Raw genomic sequence first — 22935 nt, forward strand, 5'->3', positions numbered from 1 at the left:
ACGCACACACAAAACTTGGTGTGTGAAGCCATAAGAGCAGAGCCTTGTCCTTACATAGTATGTGCATAAAAAATACTGGTTTTCCCATTGGGAAAAAGAAGCACTTGAGCACTGTGTATGTGTGTGTGAATGTATGAGTGTGTGTGTCTGAGAGAGGAGCCTCACATTGGCTCTGTTGTGTTTCCCCTTTGTTCTGCCTTTCCGTTGATGGGCAGAGCCCTGAAGGCGGTGTTTGTTGGGAGATGGTGTTTGCTGGCGCTGAGCGGCTTCCTTGTCGGCCTGCAGCCCGCCCTCCCACTGGCCACAGTGGGTTGGCCATGTGCTCACACACTGTCCTCCTTCCCAGGGAAAAGGATGGCATCCGGAAGGCCCGTGAGGTGCTGGTGCGGCTGGGCATAGACCCGACACAGGAGGACTGCGTGGCTACTCACCGAGTCTGCCAGATTGTGTCTACACGCTCAGCCAGCCTGTGTGCAGCCACCCTGGCAGCCGTGCTGCGGCGCATCAAGGAGAACAAGGGCGAGGAGCGGCTGCGCTCCACCATTGGGGTTGATGGCTCCGTCTACAAGAAGCACCCACAGTGAGTCAGTGTGCTGGAATCCACAGTGACGGGGCCCCTGACAGGCCTGAAAGAGGACCCTAGTGACTCCACAGTCAACTCCATATTGCATCCTGGGGTGGTGATGGACCATGGAGTTGAGGGGCTCTGTAGAATAAGCTCCCAGCTGGGCATGTGGGGATTGGGAGCATGTCCTCCTTGGCAGGCTTGGAGGTGATTCCTGAGGGTTCCCAATGACTAGAGTTGCACTCAAGGCTCTCCTGGCCATGGGACTCTGTCTACCACCCTCTTGTTGAGGAGTTGGGTTTCTTTGCACTTGTTTCCTTGACTTTCATGTTTCTGGAGGGTCCATTCAGGTGGTGTGCCAGAGGACACCCGAGCTCAGTCTGTCTGGCCGACCTGGGCATTGAATAATCTGGCACTTCCCCTCCACATTTGATCCCTTCAGTCCCAAGTATCAAAATAATCAAATTTCATTTGGGTCCTGGCTGCTCTCTCTATGGTACTCACTTATCTCATTTTCATCAGATACGAGTGCCAGTGCAGCATGCCTTTGTTAACTGAATTGGTCTTCTAATCCATTGCTTCCAAAACTTGAAAGTGCACATGAATCACCTGGGGAATCTTGTTAAGAGACAGATTCTGATTCAGAAGGGTCCAGCCCTTGACACTGTGTCTCGGCCCCTGGTGTGCTGCTCACAGACCATACCTGGAACAGCAAGGCCCTGGAGACCAGGGCTTAGAGCAGCTACCACCCGAGAATTTCTTGCTGAACACACCTGCTGTCTTGAGCTGTTCAGGCACCTTTGGGATTGTTGTTATGAATTGGCCATAGAGACCAAAGTCCAGAAAAGCGCTTCTCCTCTTTCTGTTTTGGGTCTTTCCCCGGCAGCATCTAATGAAATGAGCACCGAAGCCCAAATCATCATTGGTGTCAGAGTCCCCTGATTCCGATGCCCATGTATGGGGTGGAAGAGCTGTGGCCTGTGGGAAGGGGAGTTCTTAATGTGACCCTGTGCAGGGGGGAGTGCCTTCTGACAATGATCCTTTTCCCTTCCCCCAGCCAGGGTGGTCATGGATGAATATGTGAGCTTTAATAGTGTTGACTGCCAACTTGGGAGGGCAGGGAGAGTCCATTCATCTGCTTCCTGCAGGTGCCTCCTGACCTTGGGGCTGAGGCGGCCAGCCTTTTGCCCCATTGACTCTAACATCTCTTACCCTGTCTCGGTGACTGCAGTTTCGCCAAACGTCTTCACAAGACCGTGAGGCGCTTGGTGCCCGACTGTGACGTCCGCTTCCTGCGTTCCGAGGATGGCAGTGGCAAGGGGGCGGCCATGGTGACGGCAGTGGCCTACCGGCTGGCTGACCAACACCGAGCTCGCCAGAATACCCTGGAGTCTCTGAAGCTGAGCCGCGAGCAGCTATTGGAGGTCAAGAGGAGGATGAATGTAGAAATGGGGCGAGGTCTGAGCAAGGAGACTCATGCCATTGCCCCCGTCAAGATGCTGCCTACTTACGTGTGCGCCACCCCTGATGGCACAGGTATGCGGTGCAGCTGCTACCCAGCTCACTGTGGCGGGTCTTTGTTGTGATGTTCAGGCCCCAGGCACTCCCTTAGCTTTAGCATTGGCTATTTGGACCAGAACATGTTTCTTCAACTACGGTACTAGGAGATTCTAGTGTTTAGTAAGTTCAACCAAGGCATTCCTCTAAATTTAATAATAATAATAAATACTTATTGAATGCCTGCTATGTGTCAAGCACTTCTGTAAGCATTTAATCTTTAACTGTTAACAGAGATTAGTAATTAATTTTGTTAACAAACTAAGACGTATGGCATAAAACTGAGGCACAGAGAAATTAAGAGACCTGCCCAAGATCACACAGCTGGAAAATGGTAGAGCTGGGATTCAAACCCAGGAATTTTGGTTTAAGGTTCAGTTCTTATAAGCCCTAGGTCAGGTGTTGGCAAACCTAAGGCCCATGAGCTAAGTCTGGCCCACTACTTAATTTTTTAAATAAAGTCTTACCAATACACAGCATGCCCAATTGTCTACGTATTGTTTGTTTATGGCTGCTTTGCACTACTGTGACAGAGTTGTATGGTTGCAGCAGGGATTGTGACTCACAAGACTTAAAATGTTTACTGCCCAACCCTTTATAGACCAAGATTGCTGACCCATGGTCTGGATCTTGCAAATTGAGACATGGTGATCTTTTCCCAATTCAGAGAAAACTAACATTGAGCAGGCCAGTGTCACACATTGGTACGGGTGCCAGAGGTAGGGACTGGGCCTTGGTCCCTTCTCTTCCGGCTTCTGGCCTGTGGGCTTGAGTGAGTGACTCAACCTAGCTCAGCCAGGTCTGCCTCCTCCACCAGGGGGAAAAGCCATGTGTCCTCCTCAGGGCTGCCTGAGGGTTGTATGAAGGGTGTTTCTGAGGCACGTAGCACATTAGGATTGCCCAACAAAGGAGGGTTTTTTCATGTAAAAAGATTTCCCTTAAAAAGTTGAACTCTGTTATTTCTTCTCTATTCTAGAAGATAGGATAAGGTGGCCTTTGAGCATGAATGACATGTTTAGAATTCTTTTTTAAATAGATTTTGTTTATTTATTTGACAGAGAGACAGCACATGTAAGGGAGCATGAGCAGGGAAAAGGGCAGAGGAGGAAGGAGAAGCAGGCTCCTCCCTGAGTAGGGAGCCCGACACTGTGGGGCTCCATCCTAGGACCCTGGTATCATGAGCCAAAGGCAGACGCTTAATCGACTGAGCCACCCAGGTGCCCCTAGATTTTCTGAGTGTACTGTATCATGTATCACAATTTTTAGAGTCCCGCAGACCTCCTTGTGGCTTCTGGGGCCATCTGAACTCATTTGAGGACCAGTAAGGAGACAGCAAGGCCCTGGTCCCGAGGATCTTATTTTCTTTCCTGTTAAATGGAGCACACAGTCCATTGAGGCACACAGAGGAGGTGCCTGTTAGGGGAAAGTGCTTGCGACTGTCACTCTGCAGTGGTGACATGGCGCTGCTGCAGCACATCATCTTCCTGGGTTTCTTTTTTAGAGAAAGGTGACTTCCTGGCCTTGGACCTTGGAGGTACCAATTTCCGGGTCCTGCTGGTGCGTGTGAAGAATGGAAAGCGACGCGGCGTGGAGATGCACAACAAGATCTACTCTATCCCGCAGGAGGTCATGCATGGCACTGGGGATGAGGTGAGGCAAGGTGGCACCTCTGGGAGGGGACCCCAGTAGATACCTGCTTCTCGCCCAGGAGGGCAATGCTTTCTCTGCTCACCCAATGTCCCAAGGAGGGCTAGGTGGGCTGGGGCCCTGGCCTGGTCTTCACTCAGGTTTGTGCCCGAGCTTGCATTTCTCTTGAGTGGAACCTCCCGAGCTCGTGGGCAGGGCCTCTTCCTCAGAGCCTGACTTTTCCCCGCAGCTCTTTGACCATATTGTCCAGTGCATCGCCGACTTCCTTGAGTACATGGGCATGAAAGGCGTGTCCCTGCCTCTGGGTTTCACCTTCTCCTTCCCCTGCCAGCAGAACAGCCTGGATGAGGTAATGGAGTCTTCTCAGAGGGCTTGCCTGTGGGCTTTGTTGATCTACCCCAGCCAGAGTTTGTAGCAGGGGAGAAAGTTGAGTTGAAAGGAGGGAAGAAGGGCATGAGTAAGCAGAGGTGACAAGGGGCCTGTTGAAAGGAATGGTTCAGTTGGAGCTAGTGGAGGTTAAGTAGGTCACGATGGTTGGGATGATGACGATGATGCTAATCAAAATATAAACAACAGTGAACATTTTTGCAGCACTTTATGCCAAGCACTGCGCTAGGCTTCCTCCTATGTGTTATCTCATTTAACCCTCACAGCAGTTATATAAGGTAGGTGTTTATATGCCCATTTTGCAGAAAGGAAAACAAAAGAGATGTCAAGTATCTTGCACCAGATCAGAAGGCTTAAGAGTGGCCAAGCTAAGATTTGAATTCTGATTTCCTGTATCTGAGCCCCTGTTCTCAATGGTACCCACCAGCTCCTGTGGGACATTTTCATTCATCTCCTGTTGTTTAGATGCCCTAGTTCTTGTCCTTGCTTCCCTTTTCATTCCTTTTCAACTTGCCTTCCGTGAATGAAGAGCTGGTGTGCTCAGATATTCTGGACATGGTGTATTGGGAATGTAAGAGAGCTGAGTACCAGGCCTGGGTTTGTTGTGGGTTGACAGTCAGCGTATTGGTTGTTAGGATACTATTGCCCAAGCAGTTGTCTCTCTGTGTCAGTTGGTTCTCTAGATGCTTACCTGCCTGTTTACGAATGGACCGTATGCAGTGGACAAAGTGGCCAGGGTACACAAGGCATGGTTCCTGCTTTAGGGGCTCACACACAGACTGTGCTGATGTAAAGTGAGCAAGCTCAGGAAGGCCTGAGCTGCTGTTGGGAACAGGGCACCCATCAGGTACAGGAGCCCGGAGGCTGCACAGTATGACTTTAACCTAAGCGCATACCTGGGAAGAAGACTTGGATCGTCATCCAAGTGTGAAGAATGAGTGGATGGGAAAGAAGGGCAGACAGGCCTGGCAGTGTGGAGGAGAGCACAGAAGTGGGAAACATCTCAGGTACAGGGAGCTTGGTTCAGTGGGGAAGAGAGGCCAGCATTTGCCACAGGATCCTGGAATAGCAGCCTTGATGTTGCTCAGCTGAGTTTCGTAAGTGCTTCCTCCTACTCCCCTCTGAGTTAAATTCATCATATGCGCCAGTCTAGTGGAGGTTTTGGGATGTCCTACAATCAAAACCCTTGCCTAATCCAATATTTCCCAACATCTGTCTCACCATTTGTCCGGTGTTAATAGGGCAGTGTTACTCTTTGCTTTTCTGTTTTGCCAGTTTTATTGAGATGGTAACATGAACACCATGTAAGTTTAAGGATAACAGCACGATGATTTAACTTACATCTTTTGTGAAATGATCATCACAGTAAGTTTAGTTAACATCTGTCATCTCTCTCTCAAAAAAAAATCTGTCATCTCATATAGATAAAAAACAAGAAAAAGAGCTAAAAAAGTTTTTTTCCTTGTAATGAGAATTCTTAGGATCTACTCTTTCACAATTTTCAAATATGCTGTATAGCAGTGTTTGCTCTGTTCATTCCATCCTGAGCATTTCCCTTATCACTGGAAGCTTGTACCTTTGACCACCTTCCTCTGATTCCCTCTCCCCAGCATTTCTCATTTCTTTGTCTCGAAACATTATGGTTCTCAGTGTCGATGCATTGGGTTTTCAAAGCCTTCTCCATTTGCATCAGTTTACCGAAGGGAACATGAAGATAAATATTTGTGATACTTAATGAAACATTGCATGTTATAATGAAAGCATTAGGAACAAATCCAATTATTCAACAGTTGGGAAATAGTTAACAAATTCTGAGCCATGCACTGCCTCTTAGCAGTAACTAGTTTTTTTGGAAGAAATTGCAATGATATGGGAAAAAAAACTTAATGGTAAGACTAACAAATTTTTTAAGAAAAAGATAGTCTCTACAATATAGAAGCCTGTAAAAATTATAATTCATAAGAAGATGAGAACATAGTACTCCAGTATATATGCTTCCAGGCTTTTCATACTGAAATATTTTTAAATAGACACACCTTACTTTTCATGCCAACATGTATATATCTTTATGTATTTATCAGGTGGCTCAAGAACATGTTCACTGTTTCTATCTGAATTATAAGACTCCAGATCATTGTATTAGATTTCATTCTGTATGTTCTAAGTTTCTCTAGGGAGCACGTGAATAGTCTAGCATTGTAAAAATTAATAGCAGATAAAGTAGAAGCTGAGTTCTTCTCTCTGTCATTGGTCTGTCTGTAAACCGGGTTCTGCTCTGGTAAGATCATCCTTTTGAGTGGAAAATCAGCAGGTGCTGAGGCCCAGAGACCTAAAGCTGCCTTGACCACCTGGTGGCCTGGGGCAAGTCTCCCCAGCTTCAGGCACCTTTCCACATCTCATTATTAAGGACCACCTGGAATAATGTTATTTGGTCATTCTGTAAACTTGAGAGTGCCAAATAGAAAATTTCATTAGAGATGTGAAGCTAATTTGTAGGCAAGACAGTTAGGTGGAGGTGAGCACACAGTTGTTAGGATATAAGTATGTAAAGCAGGACACTGGCTTAGATTATATCTTGTTTTTCCAAATCTCCTGGGATCTGAACACAGTGTGATGCATCCAGGTTGACTTGTGGCTTGTGATCCCTTGCTGGGCCATAAAATGCCGAGCAAGGCCTGGGGAACCATGCTGGTGGGTGGATAGTGAGCATACAGCCCATGTGTGGATTCTGGCCTTGCAGGATGGGGCTCAGGAGTCCCTAATGCTTGTCTCCTGATGGGCTACAACTGCAAAGAGGGAGTCAGGACAAGACACGAAGCAGTTCTCCCACATGTAAAACCACCATGTCTCTCTGTTCCCCTGTGACATGACAGATGGCCACATTAAAAACAGTGGCTCATGGGGGTGCTCTGAGGAGCCTAGAGTGCTTCCCTCATAGGGGTGGTATGAAGCCCAGCTGTCACCCAACTATGGTCAGGGCACTTGTTCATGCCCTACTGGAATTTGACAATTAAGAGACAGACTCTGACTTCTGATGTAAATATAGAACAGGACAGAGCAAACTGCATTTACCAGTGAAGAAACACATGTAATAGAACTTCGCTCCCTGGCAGGAGTGCTTGTGTGGTGTTTTGGGGCCCATGCAGTCGGTGAGGCTGGGGGTCCTGCTCCTCTCCCTTCAAGCTTCTGGCCCTGGGCAGGGTTACTCCAGAGCTGCAGGTACCAAGAAAATGGGCCTGGTAACGATAACCATTTCACCAGTTTGCTGTGAGGATTAAATGATAGAACGCATGCATAGTAGGTGCTCAGTCATGTGTAGGAGAGATGGTTGGTTATGAAAGGGGCCCCGTATGTCCTGGGGAGGGTGGGAGTAGGAAGCCTGGCCAGGCTGTAGGAATCACACAGGAACCCTCTTCTGACACCCTCATCTGTGCTCTTGATTTTTAGAGCATCCTCCTCAAGTGGACTAAAGGCTTCAAGGCATCAGGCTGCGAGGGAGAGGATGTGGTCACTCTGCTGAAGGAAGCCATCCACCGGCGAGAGGTGGGGGAGGCATGGCCTACGGTAGTGACCTGAGTGCCGAAAGGGGGCAGTGGGTTCGGGGAAGAATTAATGTGATTCTTCAGTGATGACTGAGAGTCCCCCATGTGTCAAGCCCACCCTGTTCTTGGCACTGGGGATTCAGCAGTGAGCACAACAAACTCTTGTGCTGTAAACAAACCCATGAGCCTATGTCAGGTGCTATAGGGCTGTGAAAGAAAAATGAAGTTGGGTGAGGACAGGGTGAGTGGGCTAGGGAAGGGCACCCTCAAATAGCACAAACAGGGGAGGTCTCTGAGGAGGTGACATTTGAGTAGAGACCTGAATGAAAAGAGAATCAGCTGTGCTGTATAAAATACACTTCATATACATAGGAATCTCCCTTGCACAAGTGTCTGAAGGAAAATGTGGTTCATTGGTGTGGACTGGGGATCTGCTTTTACCCTGTCAGGAGTTTGACCTGGACGTGGTTGCTGTGGTGAACGACACAGTTGGGACTATGATGACCTGTGGCTATGAAGACCCTCACTGTGAAGTCGGCCTCATTGTTGGTAAGGACCCGGCTGTCATTCCTGGGCGGTGACCCCCAGCCTCGGGTGAGGGGAGGATGGTATTGAACGAGATGCTGATGTGTCTGTGTTTGGCAGGCACGGGCAGCAATGCCTGCTACATGGAGGAGATGCGGAACGTGGAGCTGGTGGAGGGGGAAGAGGGTCGGATGTGTGTCAACATGGAATGGGGGGCCTTCGGGGACAATGGATGCCTTGACGACATCCGCACAGAGTTTGATGTGGCTGTGGATGAGCTCTCCCTTAACCCCGGCAAACAGAGGTAGGCACCCCTGGTGCATGTGGGTCCTGGTATGGGTACCCTGAAACTATGGCCACAAGTGATCAGATCGTCTACAGCAGCAAATCCCAGGACACTCATTCCCAAGAGAGGAAGTTTTCTTAGAAAGTTTCTTGTCAAATATATCTGGAAAGTTCTCCTTGCTGGACTGTGACACTTTCAAAGCTCAGTTGGGAGGAGCATTTCCTATAGGGAATTGATCACATAGGTTTTAGAGGGACAAAAAGACATGAAAGGGGGACACTGAGGAACACAGAACAAGGAAATGCTAGAAGCAGCCTCCCCACCCCTGCCTGTGAGAACAGGAGAGAGGGGGTTAAAACCTAGGTCTGGGATGGTGAGGGAAAACAGCCATCTGCTGAAGTAGGATAAAGAAGCTGGTGTGGCAGAGAGAGGCACAGGAAGCAGACAGGACTGTGTCTCTTCCTCCTCCTCCATCCATGCGGTATGTAGCTCTCTGTATTGTCAGGACTGGACAAGGGCCAGCCCCAGCCTGGCAGAGAGGGGATCTGAGCTGTGGGATGATAGTATAAGATCCAGCACACTTCCCACTGGGAAGGTGTGTATAGTGTTTCCTAACTGGATTAATCAAGGGCCATAGTTCTGCAGAATATACTTTTGTTGAAAGTAGAGGTCACAGACTAAAATGCTTATAGGGGCCAGACAGGTGTCATTAATGAAACAAAGGGTGAGACAAGATGGAGTGGTGATGGGGATCTTGGTTGAAACTGGGGGTCTCAACTTTTTAAAAAGCACTATGCAGGGCCAGAAGATCCTCAAGCCATTGAGTAGTCCCATTCAATTCCAGTGGACAAGACAGGGAATCTCCAGTTGGCTCTAGTTACTTGGGTGATCGTGATGTCATGGTTTGGAAAGAGCATGCAGACAGAATACCTCGGGAAGTTCACGATTAAGACTCAGCATCCTGCCCTTTTCTTGGAGGAGGGCTTTGGGTATGTTTTCCTGCTCAAGGAGCTGGGAGGAAGCATTGGAAGGTGCTGAGCCCAGGAGATGGGGATGATCCCAGGGAACCCCATGGGCCTCAGGCAGGTGCTGTTGTCAGTTTCAAGAAGGCTGTGGGTCAGTGTGTATGGATACCAGGAATCCTGCCCAAGTGAATCAAGTGGGACTTCCTTCCTTGGTGGGAATCTGCATGCCCTCTACTTGCTAACTCTCTGGGCATCTCACCTTCCTATGTAACCTCCATGAACATCACCTGCATTGCAGATTCGAGAAAATGATCAGTGGAATGTACCTGGGTGAGATTGTCCGGAACATCCTCATCGATTTCACCAAGCGTGGGCTGCTCTTCCGTGGCCGCATCTCTGAGCGGCTCAAGACAAGAGGAATCTTTGAAACCAAGTTTCTGTCTCAGATTGAGAGGTGAGAATTTGGGCCCGGGGTAGGGTGGGACTGTGTTCTCCCTCTCATGGACAGACAAGCTGAAAGGATTTCCATAGCTCAAGTAAGATTAGGGCATGGCTTATCTACTGGTCAGTTTGGTAGCAGAGACATTCATATCTATACTGTTTATTTAAAGTAACTTATGGATAGTTGGCATTTTAAGCATGGAAAATCCTGCTGAACTGACAGGAGCCCATGCAAAGTAATATCGTTGGGTTTTAGGTCAACCATCTAAGTTAGGAAGAAACTTGCTTCTACGATATAAATTGGAACACACAGAGGATATAGTCTATTAAAGCACTTGCGCCTGGCAGGAGGGCGCTTCTTAACTGCTGCCATGGCGATAAGACGAGCAGGATTGAGTGAAGGTTGGCACGTCAGGCAATCAGAAATCAGGCCATGTGGCAGCTCATTAAAGCAGTACCTCCCTCTTCCAGTCTAACGGCAGCAAAGCCTGTTCCAAATGAGAACAGTGAATTTCAGAGCCCTTTAAAAATTAATGCTGTGCATTACTCTCAGGTGTATGGAAAACCAGGAACTGGATGACCAGCCTGAGTGGGGCGGAGGGTGGGGGGGGGGGTGGCGGCTAGGGCATCTGTATCAGTGAATAAAAAGAATATGTTTGAGTTTGCATGTCCGTTTGTGTGCAGGAAGCTGATTCTGGAGTTCTAAAACAGTTCCCTTGATAGAATAAATTCATTTTCTTCTTAAAATTTGATTTACATTTATTTCATAAAGAGCACATGAGTAACTATCAGACCACCCCGGGTGGGGGAGTGGAGATAGAACAGAGGTCTATGCTGGTCCTGTTGACCCGTGAACAAAAACGAAATGGGTATGAGAGAGCTTTGCAGCCGAAAAGGCCAACCACAGGCATTATCACTGTCTTTATTCTTTCCAAATGAGTGCAAAACTAGACAGTGAATTTCCTGTTTTTTTCTTAAGTACCAGTTGTATGGTAGCAGTGCCCTGCCTTGCCCAGGCCAAGTGGACATAGGAGCTGTTTCTTTGTGCTCCTGTCACACTTAGGAGGGGCTCTGTGTGGCCCAGTGGGATGGGCACGGGTTCCTAGACTGCTTCAAACATAGGAGCTGTGTTTTGGGGGCTGCCGCCTGGCCAGGCCCCTGGTGTATGTGACTGACCCCTTGCTGTCTCCCTCCACCCCCACTCCACAGTGACTGCCTGGCCCTGCTGCAGGTCCGTGCCATCCTGCACCACCTGGGGCTCGAGAGCACCTGTGACGACAGCATCATTGTCAAAGAGGTGTGCACTGTGGTGGCACGGCGGGCAGCCCAGCTCTGTGGTGCAGGCATGGCCGCCGTGGTGGACAAAATACGAGAAAACCGTGGGCTGGACACCCTCAAAGTGACAGTGGGCGTGGATGGGACCCTCTACAAGCTCCATCCTCAGTGAGTGCCTGACCTCCACTCGCCCCGTCTGTCTTTTCTTTCCCCATCTCTTCTTTCCTTGCATTCCCTTCTCTTTCTCCCCCTTTTTTATTTTCTAGCAAACCACCCAGCATCTAAAATGCGTGTCTATAACACATACACTTTAGTTTAAAGGTTAATAACCAGAAGTAGGCTTGTGTTTTACCACCCAGCTTGGAGGACTCAGGGTTACACCCCTGTCCCTCTGCCAGGGGAAGGTACTCTGGTGACTTAGTCCCTTGCTTCCTCTGCCATGTATCTCTCTCTCTACATCTCTCCTTTCATGACTGGCTTTTCCTACACAGCATTTATAATTTTGAGATGCATCCACACTGAAGTATGTGGGTATAGGTCATTAATTTTCAGGGCTGGGTAGCATACCTTTGAATGAGTCTACTATAGTTTCTTGTACTGCTAGTTGATATTGGGTTATTTCTAGATTTTTGTCTGCTACAAACAGTGCTCCTGTGAACATTCTAGGAAACGGATGCTGGAACCCTGGAGTGAGGTATTTTCTGCAGTCTGGAGTGGGGGCTGGCCGACTGCAGCCACGACTGTTTTTATAAATAAAGTTTTATTGGAATGCAGCTGTGCCCACACGTGACATAAGTGTTGCCTCTGGTTGCTTTCACTCTATAATGGCAGAGTGGTTGCTCACAAAGCTGCAAGTGTATCTACCTACTGTCTGACTCTTTCATAGGAAACATGTCCCTCGAACTCCCACCAGAGTGAAAGTGTTGAATTCCCTTTTCTTTCAATACTTTTCCCTGTCTCTCCAGCTCTCTTCTTCTCTCCTCTCATCAACCATTGTTCCTGTCCCTTCTTCACTTATTTGCATATGTTTTGGATAAATCATTTTGAAGTCGGGAAGTACCCCAATCCCTTTCCCCTAGAAGCTTCTCAGCTCAAAGTTAAGAAGAATAGAGCTGATACATCCTAGTCTGGACAGTAGGTGGGACAGAGTGAAGATAAAGAGACTCCTCTTTTGAAATGTTGGCGGCTCTCACCATGACTGTTCCAAGGAGTTGAGAGATTTGCCCAGGGCTACAAAGTAAAAAGAGAATCTTGAAGTTCCAAGTCCATTAATGATTAATGTCTCATAAGTGGGAATCTTGGTCTGAATTGAGAGCTGAGAGGGACATAGAAGTTAAGGCACTGGCACTGAGACTTGTTTCGTAGATGATGAGGGCTTCCTGCCCTTGCTCGGTTGGGGAAAGTGGTGACTATCTCTTTCCCTAGTCCCACACTGAAAGGCTGTGATCACCACAATGTGCAGGCAACAACCCCGAGCCTGGTCCTTTAATGGCATCTTGGATTAGATGTGGGTCTAATGTGAATCCCTACCCCTGGGAAATAAATTATCTCATGCATGGGGCTTGGTCTTCCTTCCTGAGGTGCCCATGACTCTTGAATCTTTCTTCCCACTGATGAGTTTTAAGAACACAATTTCCTGGGCAGACCGGGTAGCTCAGTGGTTTAGCGCTGCCTTCAGCCTAGGGCGTGATCCTGGAGACCTGGTATCAAGTCTGGGGTCGGGCTCCCTGTGTGGAGCCTGCTTCTCCCTCTGCCTGTGTCTCTGCCTCTCTCTCTCTCTCTCTCTCTCTGTATCTCTCATGAATAAATAAATTTAAAAAAAAAAAAAAGCACAATTTCCAAAATCTCAGTTGCCTCACAGTGGCTCTCGGCTCCCCATTTGCCTGCTGTGACATAGAATTTGGGCATGTTGCTAGCCACTCGAAGCCTTGGTTTTCTGATATGCAATACACAGTGTTTCATACATGGTAGCTGTCATCCTTTTGCTTATCTTAGTAGTTCCTGGGGTTCCAGCATCACTTTCTAGGATCTCACCTCGGAGGACACAAATCAATCATGACTAAGGTGCTTCTTTTTTTTTTTTCCTGTGTCTTCTACCCAACATTTGCAGCTTTGCCAAAATCATGCATGAGACAGTGAAGGACCTGGCTCCGAAATGTGACGTGAGCTTTCTCGAGTCAGAGGACGGCAGCGGGAAGGGGGCCGCTCTCATCACCGCCGTGGCCTGCCGCATCCGCGAGGCTGGACAGCGATAGAGTCCCAGAAATCAGAAGGGACTTCCTCTGGTTCCCCCTCTCCCCCACTTTAAATTATAAGATGTCATCCCCTGTGTCAGAGACAGGCCCCTCAGCTTTTCCTCGGCAGAGAGGAGCCCGTGGGACTGGGTGTGCTGTCTGTGGATACCCACTTTGAGTTCAATCCCCAAGCCTTGGCCTCTTGAGATAAATATGTTTTGAAGTAAGGACTTGTTCATATTTGTCACAACTATTCCTACCAGTTCTTTTAAAACTTCAGACAAATTTTAACCTCTAGTAATCCCCCTGACCAAATTCCATGTCCCTGTCTCATCCTACAGGATGGGGACACTAATGAAAAGATATGGTTGCTTCACCATGGACCTTGAACATGATATTTATTTCTAAGTGAAGAGCATCGCCCAGCATGCGGGGGCTGCTATTGTTTCTCCTCTGAGATCCCTCTGGAGATCAAGTTAGCTTGATCCTGATTCTCCCATAGGCAGAAATGGTGTTGGGGGGAAGAGGGAAGCATAGAGGCAGCAATGGAGGGAAATCCATGGATGGCGAGGTGGCAGTCCCTTTTTAACCTCATTTACAAGCCTGGTGGGTTCCAGTGAATGCTCTTCCTGGAATGAAAGCATCCTGAATCTGAGAAAGCAAAACCAAGGCCATGAGTTGATAATCCTGTTGGAGAGCATGTCATATCTCCTTGTGGGTTCTGGAGTCACCCATAAGCAATGGACCTTTGGGGCAGGGGAGACTTTTTTGGTCTGTTTTTAAAATTTTCCTGCAGAAGTGGAAACAATTCTATTTTCATTTTAATTTATGTTTGAAATTTACTTAGTTCATGAAGTCCATCTGCTCCTTTATTTTGACACTGTATGTAATGATTGGTTGTATGTAATATATTTATATGTCAATTTGTTCTGTATATAAATACACAGGGTCTTTTCAGACTTGGCCTCTGTAGTCCATGAACGTAGTTACAGGATGGAAGGTGAAGATACTGATAGGTTACTAGAAATACCTCATTCGCCTGCAGGAAGAGAAGGGAAGCCTCTTCAGGGTGAGTGAATGGCCAAGTAGCTCCTTCCCAGCTCCTTTTTAGCCTGCAGACTGGGAAATGTGGAAGGCAGGAGGCAGTGAGGGAAGCTGAGTCTACAGATCACAGAGACCACAGCAACTAGCTGCTCTGTCTAGACCTTCCTGGGGTAATATTACATGGGCTCTTAACCAAAGCAAACAGGAATCCTTTCAGACAGACTCACTGCTTAAGAATTGTCATTAGGACAGCCAGTAGTATTTTTAAGCTATCTAAGAAGATAAAGGAAGCCGCCAAAAACATTTAAAGAAAATTCCGTCTAACTATTATTAATAGCAAACCTAAACCAAACAATGAAGCAATCAAACAAAACCTCAGGAACAACACCTTTGGTAGATTTGTGCCCTCCTAGCAAAATTGGTTTATTTGTAAATGTTTTTACAAGAAGCATTGTCCAAGGGCTTCTCAACGCTGAGCTGTTTTTATATACAGTATTTATTTCAAACTGTTGGTGGGTGTGGGGGGAGGGGGGCATAAAATCTATGCTCTACTTTTCAGGAGTGCAGTTCATTCTGAATCTGAAAGCCACGTCTTCCCTAAGCTATGCACACCCACATACTGCGACTACATGGTAAAGAGGGAATGGCCCTAGAACACTATTGAGTAGGAATCAAGGATCATGAGGAAGAAAAGACAGGATTCACTAGCACCCAACTTTGCACACGTATCATACTTGTTGAGAACAATGTTTGGGTCTGCGTATCACTAAAGAATGCCCAAGAAGTAGAGATGAATTTTAACTTTTAAACTTGAAAATTAGGCACTGTCTGTGAAATTGCACCTTTTTTTTTTTAAAGGTAGAGCTGTATGTATGGCTATTAGTTATGTCATTGGTTTCCAAAAAGGAAAATGCATTTTGAATGTCTGTGTCCCCATGGTTAGGTGACAGTTCCTTGCTGATGCTGCTTTGCCTGATGTAAATACAGTAAATCTCAATCTTTGACTGGGAAGTGTTGAATCTCAAATCTTTGAGCACTCAGTCTAGTAAAGTTGTTGTCATGTATAATAAAGAACTAGTTGAATTAACTATGTGAGGTTAACTATTAATAAATTTTAACATTTTTCAAAATAGCCAACGTGTGGTTCATGAGGATTTTTAAATTTTAACATTTTTCAAAATAGCCAACGTGTGCTTCATGAGGATTTTTAAGGGTACCGTCATCTGTGGGGCATATTATGACTTCCTGACTGGTCTGAATAATTGCCTATCTTGATTTTGACTGCATGTGCTTGCTTGGCAGGTATGTGGCCAAGACTTGGTCTTGACCCTGGATATCTTTCTTCCCAGAACCATGGTTCCAATGAAGCTGGAAGATAGATGACCTTTCCTAGGCCAGTTTTGAGCCTCTAGCTTTCTTTTTTTTTTTTTAAATTTTTATTTATTTATGATAGTCACACAGAGAGAGAGAGAGAGAGGCAGAGACACAGGCAGAGGGAGAAGCAGGCTCCATGCACCGGGAACCCGATGTGGGATTCGATCCCGGGTCTCCGGGATCGAGCCCTGGGCCAAAGGCAAGCGCCAAACCGCTGCACCACCCAGGGATCCCTGAGCCTCTAGCTTTCAAGCATCAGTGAAGAAGCATGGCTGGTGCAGTAGACTACTGTTGAAGGAGTTCAGCTGAGCCATTAGCAGGGGACTCTGGGGCTCTAGCTGGTCTCTTTAGGCATTTGATTCACATTCAGGATAGAAAGCCCTACTTATGTGAACATCTAAAAAGCATGTGCCTTTTGTTCTCTCCTTAACCTTTCCCCTCTCTCCAATAAACAAAATGCAAACCTGGGCAATCCTTTCCTCAGTAGACCCTGCTGACCCCCACTGACATGGCCCTGTTTGAGAATGAGATTATGAAAACATCTCTGACACTATTGGGAGTACAAGCTGGTACAACCATTTAGGGGGGACAGGCGACATGCATCCAAAGCATGTTTTGTGTAATTTTCTAGAAATTTGTACAGAGGAAACACAGATAGTTGGAGACCAAGATTTAGCTCTGAGTGTATTGATGATTACACGATTTATAAAAAAAAAAAGAAAAGGGGCATCCTGTACAATGGGTCTACTTGTCCTGCATCAGAGTTCAGTGAGGAAGATCATCTGAGACAGTTATGTCAGATTTTAGTTCTGGGGCTTGGTTATACAGGTGTTGAAAAGCTGAGAAGCCGGAGTATGGAGAAGCAACCCAGAGATTAGCAATGCAAAAAAAAAAAAAAAAAGCCTTTCTAGCCCTCTGGCTGGACAGAGTCCAAAAGCTGGGGAGGGGATGCAGGATCTGGAGCCACTGGGCAGGGAGGAAGGGTGGTTAGAAATAACCCTCTTTAAAAAAAAGAAAAGAAATAACCCTCTCATCTGGCTCTCTGCAGTGTCTCCATTGGTAGAGCCTGCCTGGGAACCAGCTGGAAAGGGAAGCTGTGGACTGAGCAGCGGAGGGTGGGGCCTGGACCCCATAAAAGCATGAGAGTTGTTGAAGAACACTTAATATGACAGGAAGCGTTGACAGCACGCTGCTTCAAGTTGAAAGTTGAACACCACATTCTATCAGGATCCTGTTTTTGTTAAATTATATATATATATATATATATACACTATGTTCGAGGATTACTGTGTTTCCCTGAACATCCCCTCAGCAGACCCCTCACACCTCTGGGATTTTGGCACCAGCCCTGGGAGACACTCAGCAGCCCCCCACCCCTATGCTCACTGGTTCCCCTCATGCTGCCTCTCTGTCCAGCTCCTGATGTCTCCTTAGGAGTGGGGGGTGAGTGGGGGGAACAGTTGGACAGTCTGCACCCCAGTTAACTTGCAGCTGGGAAGTAGCTTTTCCAGCTTCTATCAAGCCCATTGTACCTTTTTTTTTTTTTTTTTTTGCCTTTGTCGCCTTGTTTTCTTTGGGCTCCAGGTACAGGAGGCTAAATTACTCATTCCCCTCAGTTCAGCATATTTATTTTCTCATCTTTGCAAGGATCTTTCTTGCTTTTTTTATCTTCATATTCCCCTTTATCCTTTCTTTTTTTTTTTTTAAGATTTTATTTATTCATGAGAGACACAGAGAGAGAGAGAGGCAGAGACACAGGCAGAGGGAGAAGCAGGCTCCCTGCAGGGAGCCCGACGTGGGACTCGATTCCGGGTCTCCAGGATCACGCCCTGGGCTGAAGACAGGCGCCAAACCTCTGAGCCACCCAGGGATCCCCTATCATTTCTTTATCCCATTCTGCACTCACTCATGATCAGCCGTCACGTTACTGTGTTGATGTGCAACTTATATGTGTGTCTGAAGCATCTATTGCTTTGTGGACATGCATTTTAATTTACAAGTGTTATTGGCCAAAAGTCTTTTTTTTTTTTTTTTTCCATTAAGCATCACGCTTTTAAAGACCCATAGATGCTGGCGCATGTAGCTCTAACCCATTCCTTGGTGTCACTGCACATTCTCTGGTGTGCACCTGCGCTGTGCGCTCCCAGGGAGGGACCCACGGGGGCAGAGGGCGCGGCCCAGCCTTCTCTGGCTGCACAGAGGTCGCTGCAGGGAGCGTCTTTGCACAAATCCCATTAATCATCCTTGGAGGATCTCTCTGGGCACGTTCACAGGATCCGGATAGCGGGATCACAGATTGTGCATTTACTTAATCTGATCCCGTATTGCCAGGTTCCTCTCCTGAAAGGCTGCCCCCAAGCCCTCGACGGCACATCTCTGGCAGCCCTTGGCATTATCCAGCTTCCTGATTTTTATTACTGTGCTGAGCGTAGAGTGAGACTGTATGGTTGTTTCCATTTACACTACAATAAGTGGGAGCATCTCTTTATGGGTTTCTTAGCTTTTTAAGGTCCTCAGTTCACTGTCTGTCCATATTCTTTGCTGGCTATTTAAGCAGGGTTCTTCTCACTTGCTGATTTACCAGAGTCCCTTGTTTGACGGAGGTAACAGTCTGTTGTTGCCTCACATATGACAACTATCTTCTCCCAGTCTGTTATTTGTGCCCACGGCATCCTTTGTTGACTAGGAGTCCTTTCTTTTGGTGTAAGCAAATCCACCCAGAGGCTTGTACTTCTGACCTTTCTCACCCATAGTCCACTCACATTGTCTTCTGTTAATTTTATGTATAGTTTTACCCTTTACTTAAAAGAGTTAGTGTAAAACCCTGTGGGTGTGCATCTTCCATATAATAGGTAGGGTCCAGTTTTGTTTGGGTTTGGTTTTTCATGTCATTAGTAAGTCTGCCCTTCCCCACAGATTTGTGGCAGTGTTTCTAAAATATATTAAGTTCACAAGGGTCTGTCTCTGCTCCTTGATCTTTTTTGTTTGTTTTTAAGCAAGTAACTGACTTTCTAATACCATGGCTTTCTAAGGTGCCTTAATATCTAGCAAAGCAAGTTTCTCCACTTTTCTTTTTCAGATTCGACTGTGTTACTTATGGTCTGTTATTCCTCCATGTACATTTTAAAATGCTTCCCAAGTCTCTGAAGAAAAATCAGCTTAATGTTTGATTAGAATTACAATGAATTTAGCAATTTTTAGAGTAGAATTGACACTTTTCACATTCAAAAGAGCATAGAACATCTCTGTGTACTCAATCTTTTCTGCCTTTTCTCAGAGTTTCAAAGTTTTCTCTATAGAGGTTTTGTGCATTCTTTGTTAAATTAGTTCCCAGAAAGTTTATATTTGCTGTGTGTGGTCCTTGATTTTTACTATATTTTCTGGCTGGTTGTATCCCAGAGCATCTCAATCTTGGCACGACTGCCATTTGGGCCCGGATGATCCTTCATTGTGAGGGCTGTCCTGTGCATTGTGTGATGTTAGCAGCATCCCTGGCTTATACCCATCAGATGCCAGTAGCCAGCCCCCCTTCCCCAGTTGTGAGAAAATGTCTTCAGACATTGCCAGATGTCCTCTGGGGGTAGGATTGTCACATAAAATACTGACCTGGTATTTAACCCCTAAAATTACATGAGACATGTTTTACCATATAATTTCTTACTGCTTATCTGAAATTCAGATTTAACTGATTATCCTTTTAAATTTTACTTGTTAAATGTATCAACCCTACCTGAGAGGCATAATCGCTCCCAGTTGAGAACCTCGGGTATAGAGAAACATTAGAAATTTGTGTAAGTTGATCTTGTTTCAGATAACTTGCTCAATTTTATTAATTATAATGGGCTTTATTCTTTTGGCTTTTCTATATAGATGATCATATATTTTATAAATAATTGAAGTTTGATCTTTTCCTTTGCTTTACCTCTTTTTTCTCTTTTCTTACCACATGGGTTAGGATCTCTAGCTAGCACTACTACACAGTAGCGGTAATAGTACATATTCGTCTTGTTCCCAATCTCGTGCCTAAATTTTCTCCATTAAGAAAAGTGTTTGATTTAGGTTTTGGATACCAACTTAAGGGACTTGTTTTTTTCTATCCTTACTTTGCTAAAATTTTTAAATTATAAAATCTTAAATAGATGTACTACATTAAATGCTTTTTCTGCATCTGTTGAGAAAGATATGTGGTTTTTCTCCTTTGGTCTTTACTGTGATGAGTAACATCAATGCATTCACTGGCAAATCTTTTATTGCTGGGATAAAGTATATATTTTTATATCATTGTTGGATTAGTTCAGTTGCATCTTATTTTTTTGCATTCTCATTCATAAGTGAAAGAGGCCTGTCATTTTACCCCCTTTGTATTGTCTTGATCTGGTTTTGAATCAAGATTACATTAATTTCACATTGAAGTCTGGGCACTTTTCTCTCTTTTTTCATTTACTGAAACAATCTGTGATGAGATAAAGATTATCTGTCTCTGGACAGTTAGGTGGAACACATCTGGGAAGCCATCTGCGGCTGGGGCTTTGGAGATTACCACTTCCATTTCTTTGATCTTTACTGCTCTAGCCAAGTATTCTATATCTTGATGCTTCATATTTCCCAAGAAATTCATCAATAACATCTAGAGTGTTATATCGTTTTGGGTACACTTCTCTGTAACACTTTAAAAGACTTTTATTTTAGAAAATTTCAAGCACATCCAAAAGTAGACAGAAGGATTACTGGCTCCCCTATGTTTCAATAGTTATCAGCTCCTGGCCCACCTTGTTTCACCGGTAGCCTCTGCTCATCCCTTCATGCTAATGTGAAGTAAACCTCTGACATTGTCCATGACAACTGCAGAGGCTCCTGTATAATCTTCAAAAGACAAGGACTGGGGCAGCTCGGGTGGCTCAGCGGTTTAGCGCTGCCTTCAGCTCAGGGCCTGATCCTGGAGACCCCAGATTGAGTCCCACGTCAGGCTCCCTGCATGGAGCCTGCTTCTCTCTCTGCCTGTGTCTCTGCCCCCCCCCCTGTCTCTCATGAATAAATAGATAAAATCTTAAAAAAAATAGATTAAAAAAAACAAAGACTGTCTATTTTCAACCTATCTACAATGCCATCACCTCTTGCCAGAAACTAAGAATTCCTCAACATCAAGAAACCACTAGTGTTTAAAGTTCCAGTTGTCTCATAAATATCACTTACAAAGTTTAAATCAGAATCAAAGCAGTCTATGCCTTGCACTCCGTTGACCTGTCTTCTAATCTCTCCATAATCTTCTGCTCCCTGCACTCTGTTTTCCTTTTGTCTGAAGAAATTGTGTCATTTGTCAAGTTTCCCATGATTGTGTTTCTAGTCTGTCATGTTCCCCCTGTCCTCTGTATTCTCGTACTTGGTGGTGTAACCTCAACTCTTGATCAGATGTACATTTGATATTTTTAGAAAAGATTTTGTTTATTTAGAGAGTGAGTGCAAGCGGGGGAAGGGACAGAGAGAGAGGGAGAAAGAGAATCTCAAGCAGACTCCTTGCTGAGTGCAGAGCCTGTCCAAGCCAAAATCGAGAGTTGGGCACAAAATTGATTGAGCCACCGGGGGGCCCTATGCATTTTATATTTTAGCAAGACCACTTCAGAGGGGTCATTGCATTATTTATCTTTGTTGTACCTGTGCTTGCTCCTCCCTTTCATTGTCTATTTGTATATCTCAATGGATAATTTCTCTTTCTCATCTCTTTTCTTGATCAGTCCTGTCAGAATTTTATTTCATTAATCTTTTTAAAGAATTAGCTTATGAGTTCTGTTAAATTTTTGTTTTGTTTTTTCTTCTCCCCTTCATTAATGTTTGCCCTTATGTTTCTTCCTTCTTGATTCTTGAGTGTGCCTTACTGCTCCTGTTCCAGCTTTTTAAGTGAGTCTTATAGCTGGTCTTTAAGTTTCCCTCTATTTACTGTGGTAGGTCCCACACATTTTGATACACAGCATTGGAATTTTAAGTAATTAGTAATTTGGCAAAAGTTTTCTTTTTTAACCTTTCAAAATTCAATATTCTCTTACTTAGTTTCTAGTAATATGTCTTTGAAAGTATAACTTTGTTATTTGTTTCTTATTTTTTGGCATGATGGTCTGAGAATATGGACTCTTTGATACTAAATCTTTAGAATTAGTATTATTGTTATTATTTTTTAAAGATTTTATTTATGTATTCATGAGAGACACACAGAGAGAGGCAGAGACACAGGCAGGGGGAAAAGCAGGCTCCCTGTGGGGAACCCAATGTGGGACTTGATCCCAGGACCCCAGGATCACGACCTGAGCCGAAGGTAGATGCTCAACCACTGAGCCACCCAGGCATCCCTGAATCTTTAGAATTATTAAGTCATCTTTTGTGGCATACTGTATGGGCAATGCTGTGACCTTCTAGGTGTGTCTGAAAAGTCTGTATGCTCTGGTGTTGGGCACAGAATTAGAGAGAAAGACAAGCATTGAAGCAGAGTGACTGTGGATATATTCTAGCATCAACAGAAATCATTTCTGAGCTTCTTGACACTGGAAGCACAGGTGACCTTTATTTTCTTCTTATTGGACAACAGTTGTTTTTATTTGTGTTTCCAAATGTTCTTGAAATTGATGTCAAGGATTTCACATGCGCCGATTCCCCCCCCCTCCCCGCCTCCACCCAATAGGTAAGGGCACTGGTGCGGACAAAGGGTGACGTCTGCCACCGTAGATCATGTGGGTGACTCACTCATCCTTCCTGGCCCGCCATCTTGCTCTGTGAAATGAAGGGATTTAAGCTCCCGCCCAGCTTGAACGTTTATATTCTGTTATTTGTAAGCTCCATCTGCTGCTGGCGTGTTTACCTGAAAATCCTGGCACTATAGTCCAGGCTTGGATGCCAGCGTGGCTGGGAGCCTCACAAACTGGCCCTCAAGGGAGAGCACGCTCCCACCCACAGGCAGGGGGATGAGGCCTTCCTCACTGCAATAACAGGAGATGATGTGGCCTTTTCCCTTCTTTCCCTTAGAGATGAATTTGTTTCTTTCTCCGGCATGTTCTCTGTTTCCAGGCTGCCAGCCTTTTTCCAGGGGGAGCAGACATGAAGGGCG

General features: G+C 45.8%; 1 protein-coding gene across 1 annotated transcript in view; it reads left to right on the forward strand.

Annotated features, from left to right (window-relative positions):
• The window catches only part of HK2 (hexokinase 2), a 62684-nt gene extending 47084 nt beyond the window's left edge, over positions 1 to 15600 (forward strand). Inside the window, exons 9-18 of the mRNA XM_077843038.1 lie at positions 347 to 580; positions 1797 to 2101; positions 3624 to 3772; positions 3999 to 4118; positions 7604 to 7699; positions 8148 to 8247; positions 8344 to 8527; positions 9773 to 9928; positions 11125 to 11358; positions 13301 to 15600. Of these exons, the coding sequence (XP_077699164.1) occupies positions 347 to 580; positions 1797 to 2101; positions 3624 to 3772; positions 3999 to 4118; positions 7604 to 7699; positions 8148 to 8247; positions 8344 to 8527; positions 9773 to 9928; positions 11125 to 11358; positions 13301 to 13445 (1723 nt within the window). The 3' untranslated portion in view covers positions 13446 to 15600. The remainder of the gene's footprint in view (positions 1 to 346; positions 581 to 1796; positions 2102 to 3623; positions 3773 to 3998; positions 4119 to 7603; positions 7700 to 8147; positions 8248 to 8343; positions 8528 to 9772; positions 9929 to 11124; positions 11359 to 13300) is intronic.
• The last annotated feature ends 7335 nt before the right edge of the window (positions 15601 to 22935 follow it).

Source organism: Canis aureus, chromosome 12 (genome assembly GCF_053574225.1).
Source record: "Canis aureus isolate CA01 chromosome 12, VMU_Caureus_v.1.0, whole genome shotgun sequence".
Taxonomy (NCBI): domain Eukaryota; kingdom Metazoa; phylum Chordata; class Mammalia; order Carnivora; family Canidae; genus Canis; species Canis aureus.